Source organism: Pseudorca crassidens, chromosome 4 (assembly GCF_039906515.1).
Source record: "Pseudorca crassidens isolate mPseCra1 chromosome 4, mPseCra1.hap1, whole genome shotgun sequence".
NCBI lineage: Eukaryota > Metazoa > Chordata > Mammalia > Artiodactyla > Delphinidae > Pseudorca > Pseudorca crassidens.
In genome coordinates this window covers 38244520-38251157 of record NC_090299.1, presented here as the reverse complement: position 1 = coordinate 38251157, position 6638 = coordinate 38244520, and the positions used below count along the sequence as shown (strand labels likewise).

The 6638-nt window shown below is 41.5% G+C and overlaps 1 protein-coding gene across 1 annotated transcript in view; it reads left to right on the top strand.

Moving 5' to 3' along the window:
* The first annotated feature begins 832 nt into the window (after positions 1-832).
* Positions 833-6638, top strand: part of CLNK (cytokine dependent hematopoietic cell linker) — a 101288-nt gene continuing 95482 nt past the window's right edge. The window contains exons 1-2 of the mRNA XM_067734619.1: positions 833-990; positions 2913-2984. Coding sequence (XP_067590720.1) covers positions 833-990; positions 2913-2984 — 230 coding nt within the window. The remainder of the gene's footprint in view (positions 991-2912; positions 2985-6638) is intronic.

Sequence of the window (6638 nt, the reverse complement as noted above, 5' to 3'; positions counted from 1 at the left end):
CAACTGGGCCCGTGAGCCACAACTACTGAGCCTGTGCATCTGGAGCCTGTGCTCTGCAACAAGAGAGGCCGCAACAGTGAGAGGCCCACGCACTGCGATGAAGAGGGGCCCCCGCTCGCCACAAATAGAGAAAGCCCTCACACAGAAACGAAGACCCAACACAGCCAAAAAAAAAAAAAAAAGAGAGAGAAAAAGGAAATCAGAGATCTCCGAAAAGTGTAGAACAAGAAGTGTTGGGTGTATAGTTAAGAAGAGAAGCTGGTTCCTGTGAGGTGATATGCTCTTTCTCAGAGGAGTAAGAGGTGATTTCAAGAACAATTCATTGGCTCACCCATTGACACTCTGTACCTCATTTTCCCCACAAACCTACAGCACTTCCCACTTTTCTGGGATGTGTTGAGTTCTCTGTGTAATAAATTAGCCTGTGTTCCTTCCCCTACTCTGGGGGAACATGAACACATACAAGGCACATACAAGGCAATATGATAAAAATATGATTGTTTATTTACTTGTTTATGGCCTATCTCCCAACAACAATAAAAGATTCACGAGGCAGACTTCATGTGTCTTCTTTAATGACTGCATACAGCCTGGCACAAGATAGATCTGATATTACTTGCTGAGTTAATGAATGAATGGATTCATGAACAAATGAATGAATGGTAAAACAGAGATATACCAAAAATACTAAAAGGGTTGAAAGAGGAAGCAGCACAGAAGACCTCATGGGGAATTAATATTTGAACTAAATCTTAAAGAATGGAAAGTATTTTGCCAGATCCAATGGAGGCAAAAGAAAAATGGAATCAATCATCTGGGAGCATACAAAAGTATGACGCAGAAAGAGGACAACGCGGGGGCCTGGCAGAGGGAGAGGGTGGCAGGAAATGAGAAAGCAAACAACAGAAATTGTATTCAAGGCCACTGGGGCAGGGATCTTGGTTATCATGGTAAAGAGTGTGGACTTTGTCCTGCAGAAATAGAGGCGTGGTGAGGATTTTCAAGCAGGGAGGTGACTCAATAATATTCTGCTAATTAGAAAGATGGTTGTTCTTACTGCAGTTTGGTGGGTGGATTGGAGCCCAGGTGGCTAGGGGGCCAACACCAAAGTCCAGACTGGAGAGAACTTAGTTCTAAAAGTAGAACTAAGACCGGGTATCACTTATGGGAGTGGAGAGAGAAGGTGTTTGGGAATCGATTGTTAGGACCTGGTAACAAATTGTTGAGATGGTGAGGATGGAGAGGAGAGGAAAGAGAAGACTTAAGGTGAGTCCCCAGGCTGCTGGTTGGGAAACTATGTGAGCAATGGAGCTGCTCCCTAGGAAAACTCACTAGGAAAAGGGCCTGGGTCTGACAGAGGACCAGAGGACCAGTGAGAAAGGTCCCAAAAATAGTTAGGTGTTCATGTTTAGAACTTAGAAATTAAGTCAGAATGCAGACATAGATTTACGACTAGAGCTTTAACACAGATAATTTTTTTTAAATGAAATAATAAAATATATGAAATAATACAATGATGAAATAATTGTGTAATCATGGAATAACAAAAAAAAAGAAAAATAACAGAATAATGCCATCATCTTTCTAGATGATCAATTTACACAATGACAAAATATATCCAAACAACTCACTATTTTTTGTATTTATCATGCTGCAATCATTAGGCTTCACACAAAATCCTAGTTGGAGATAGAGTCTCAAGTCATCTTTTGGTATTTCCTGGAGACCTTTGTTCACATGTGCAGCCATGTACATCCACTGCAGGTCGGGTACTGACCCAAACCCTGGGCATGCAGAGCCCTGCAGTCCCTGCCCTCATGGAGATGGCAGTTCTGCAGCTTAGCAGACATGAATACAAGCTACGTGTTAAACCAAAGGACAATGAAAGTTCAGACAAGTTCTGTGAAGGGGTCCGTCTCAGAGGGGAAGGAAGGTTTCTCTGAGGAAGTGATGTGAGCTGAACTCAGAAGCATGAGTTAGATGCAGGAGAAGAAGGAAGACAACAGGTGCTTGAAAAAAGAGGGACCAGTCCCTGGAAGAGACCTGGGGGAGGGAGGAGAGAAAATCTAAGGACCAAGAAGTAGCAGGTGTGGCCCAAGGGGAGAGAAGCAGGGGGGCAAAGGGGTCAGAGGAGCTACCCAGGTAGCTGCCAGGAACATTTGTGGAGGAAAGGATCATCCTTAAATGTCTGATAAAGCTCACGAAATGCCTGCACAAGAAATGGAAGTATATTAAACTTGGCTAATGAAATGAACGAGAGATGGTTTATGATAGAATGTCTTACTGAATTTAAACAAATTAACTCAATTTAAAATAAGTTAATCTCTTCATAGAAAATATCATCACAAAATGACTAAATTATACAGAAGTTCAATACAAATTATTTTAATCCAAGTTGCTATTTCTAAATCATCTGCCTCCCTAAACCGGATGATGTTTGCTAGTTTGGGGCCGAATTCAATTAACATAGGAAAGCATCTAGGACATTCCTTAGCACATAGGCACTGTCTTTGTTTGACAGCCCCCCTTTAACCAGGTGTGATGCTCTTCGCTGTACAGAGCGATGTCATGGACAATCAGAGAGCTTAAGGAGGGCACCGCCGTGACCTCCCTGATGTGGGAGTGCCCACGTCCTCATTCTGATGGGGGCGGTTATTCTACCCCATGCTATTGCCACTTGTAAAATAAAGCACTTACATTAAAAAAAAAAGTTAGAAGTAATTGGATTACTTTAAACTCAGATTTTGTTTAACCCCAGTGGAAATGCAAAGAGAGATTTCGAATTTCGTGCGAGATGCTAATTGCTTACATCTGACTGGGTGGTTGTTTCTATGAAGGAATGCACTTAATTATTTTTTTTTCCCCTCTCTTCTTACAATTTCCTGACTATAATCTATTTTCTTTCATCACAGGGGCAATAGAAAAACAACAAAAGAAGAATCCCGTGATTTGAAATTCCAGAACTTTCCTCTGCCAGAAATTAGGTCAGAATATTTCCTTCTTTGTTAATAGAGGAGCAAAAATTTTGATGCTGCGGCAAATTAGCTGACCAGCACGTGCACACACACGCACCCTCACAAACACACTCACGTACGTACACGCACACGCACGCACACGCATGCACACGCACACACACGAAATGTAAATGGGATAAAATTGTATTGCTGTCATTGTTCTTAAAGGTTACACGATGACCAAGGCCCAGAACAAGAAGGGACTTGACTCAGGTTGAACTGCCAGCAAGTATGTGATGCAGATATAGGCTATGGGGGAGGGATGGAGTGGGAGATGGGGGTTAGCAGATACAAGCTATTATATATAGAATGGATGGACAACAAGGTCCTACTGTATAGCACAGGGAACTTTAGTCAATATTCTGTGATAAACCACCATGGAAAAGAATATAAAAAAAGAATGTAGATATATGTAGAACTGAAACACTTTGCTGTACAGCAGAAATTAACACAACATTGTAAATCAACTATACTTCAATTTAAAAAAAGTAAAGATCAGATGCAAGGAAAAACAGCCAATAAAAAAAATTTTTAATTGAAAGAAATTTTAAAAACAGGCCCCCAGGTGTCCACAGCATTTCAGACCAGGGCTATTTCCACCACCCACCCAGGTCTCTCAACAGCCCAAGAGACAGCCAGGGGGAAGCTTACATCCTGCAGCTGCTGAATGACTTAAGTGATGAATCATGGATGGATCAGGCCATGAGCTCACAGCCAGGTCTCGGAAGCGAGGAGACTAGAGGGAACCTTGTGCGCATTTGGTTTCTTTTCTTTGTCCTTCAATTGAGCAAAATATTTACTGAGCAATTATGGCATTAAGACTTGCACGGGCTCTTGAAAATGCAGAGATGAGAGGCAATGTCCTGTCTCCAAGGGGCTCACAACCAAGGCTTAGAGCTTAGAAGGAAAGCTACTTGATGAAATGACTGACAAGGGACCAATCCTGAAGCCAGCTCCAGCTCTGCACTGGCCAAGGTCTGATCCTGGACGGCACCCCAATGGTCAGAGGGATTGCAGGCCTCCCTCACCCAGCCAGAACCCCCTTGCCGAGCCCTCCAGAGCTGTCTCTGTGCCTAGAGGGACGCAAGGGTCTCTGACTGCTATACCAACCCTTGCAGCCCAGTGAACTTCAGCTCAAGTCAATTGCCAAACATCTGTTCAGTTCCTACTAAGTGCCAGGTACCAGAAGCAATCTTGACATGCTAAGATGTGCCTGAAGAAATATTTTCCCTAAGCAGAGTGGACACGTGCCTATAAAACAGAATACTTGAAATATTTTCAAGATTGCATTAAGCAAAGGAAAATTTGTGGCTGTTCTCAGACTTCTTCAATGTTTACATTAAACAGTTGAATGCTGCATTTTAAGTTGGTTTTTCTTATTTCTTGACAATAGCAAGAGATGAGAGATGGAAGGGTTAGAAGTCTTCCTTCAAATGGAAATGGTTGCAGCAATTACATACATCAAAGTAATATTTACAGTTACATTTGAAAAAAAAAAAGAGAGAGAGAGGGCACAGTGCTTGTTTCCAAAGCAAATTATTTCAGGATACATCAGAGCATGCTCAAGATATATTAAAAAGAGCAGCAGATGATGTTTCTGCAACCTGTTCCAAACTATTTATAAACCCAAATTTTAAAAAAAAAATCCCTTATACACACAAATCTCTGTACCTTTGCATATTTTATAATGAAAGTATTATAGGAATATAAATTAGTAAATGAGATCTATAAATCAAATCAAAATGTGTGAAAACTACGTATTGGATCTACCATCATACCTTCATAACTATTAAATTGATGTTTTCGTTCTCCACACAAATTATAATTCTTATCAGCATCTGATGATGATCAAGTAAGGACAGTGCTACAGGTGGGCAGGGCAGCAGAACAGAACGGGTCTGTGGGTGCTGGATTGAAATTTCAGCTGACCTGTTTGCTAGCTCAGCAGCGACCTCACTCTGGCAACCCATTACCATCTCAATGCTTTGCGTATTTTAGAAATGATATTTGAAAACCAAGGAGGAAAAGGTGGGGGGGATGAATTGGGAGATTGGGATTGACATATATACACTAATATGTATAAAATAGATAACTAATAAGAAAAAAAGAAAATATACAAATAAAAATGAAACATTGAGAAAAGAAAAACAAGAGTAGATTGAATTCCCTGGCGGTCCAGTGGTTAGGACTCTGTGCTTTCACTGCTGAGGTCCCAGGTTCAGTCCCTGGTTAGGGAACTAAGATCCCACAGGCAGCGCAGCACAGCCAAAAGGAAACAAAAAATACAAGAATAGACTATTTTGACCACCAGGGATCTGTTGGACCTAAAACAGTTCCTGTGCTTGGGAAATAAATGCATGACCTCTGTAGTGTGCCTGGAAAATAGGAGGTTCTCAATAAATAACAAAGGCTAATAGCCACTGAGTACTCACCACGGGCTAGGCGCTGTTTTAAGAGCTTAATAGGCAGAGAAAGACAAATATCATATGATGTCACTTATATGTGGAATCTAAAAATAAATGGTACAAATGAACCTATTTACAAAACAGAAACTGAGTCACAGATGTAGAAAACAAACTTATGGCTACCAAGGGGGAAAGAAGGGGGACGGATAAATTGGGAGATTGGAATTGACATGTACACACTACTGTATATAAAATAGATAACTAATAAGAACCTACTGTATAGCACAGGGAACTCTATTCAATACTCTGTAATGTGGGAACAAAATCTAAAAAAGAGGTGATATATGCATATGTATAACTGACTCACTTTGCTGTACACCTGAAACTAACACAATATTGTAAATCAACTATACTCCAGTAAAAAAATGAAAAAGAAAGAGCTTAATAGGTAGTGTCTCACTGCATCCTAGCGATCACATTCTTACTAGGTTTCCTTTTATAGGAGAGAAGAATGCAGACTGGAGAGGGTAAATAACTTCCTCGAAGCTGAATAGCTGGGTGTGGTATATAGTAAACAGTGGACATAATCGTTAGTACTAATCTCTGAAACAACCCGGGCACTCCACGTCACTGCCCTCACTACTGCCATCCCTTAGTTACGTGTAGGGGTCAACTCTGGCGACAGAGGCAGAAGGGCTGTCCTTCCCCACCCACCCCCAAACTCAAACATGCGTGGACCTCCCCGTAAGGTACAAAGGAAAATATAAAGCTCCATGCTGGGGTTTCACACAGATGATACAGCCCAGGAGACTAACCAAGAAAAACACGCGATCCCATGCACATCCATTACCCCCAACCTGTCAACAATATTATGATGAATGTTTCCTAGAATGTCCCATGGAATCTCTCTTGCTAAATCCCCAATACCCACTTCTATTCTGTGCCCTGTGCCCATGTGGAAAGAAACAGAAACATCCTGATGGATGTTTTCCAGTCAAGTCCAAACTTTTATCAATAGCTGAATGCCTAACCAGTACCAGAAACCATGAGAGGAGCTGTGGCATTTAATCCTCACAATAATTCTCTGAAGTAGGTAATAGTGTTCCCATTTCACAGATGAGGAAAGAGAGCCTGGGAGAGGTGACATGTCTTGGTCACAGTCACAGAGCTGGTAACCGTTCACAGCTGGATTTGCATTCCGAGTCTGACTTCAGATTGA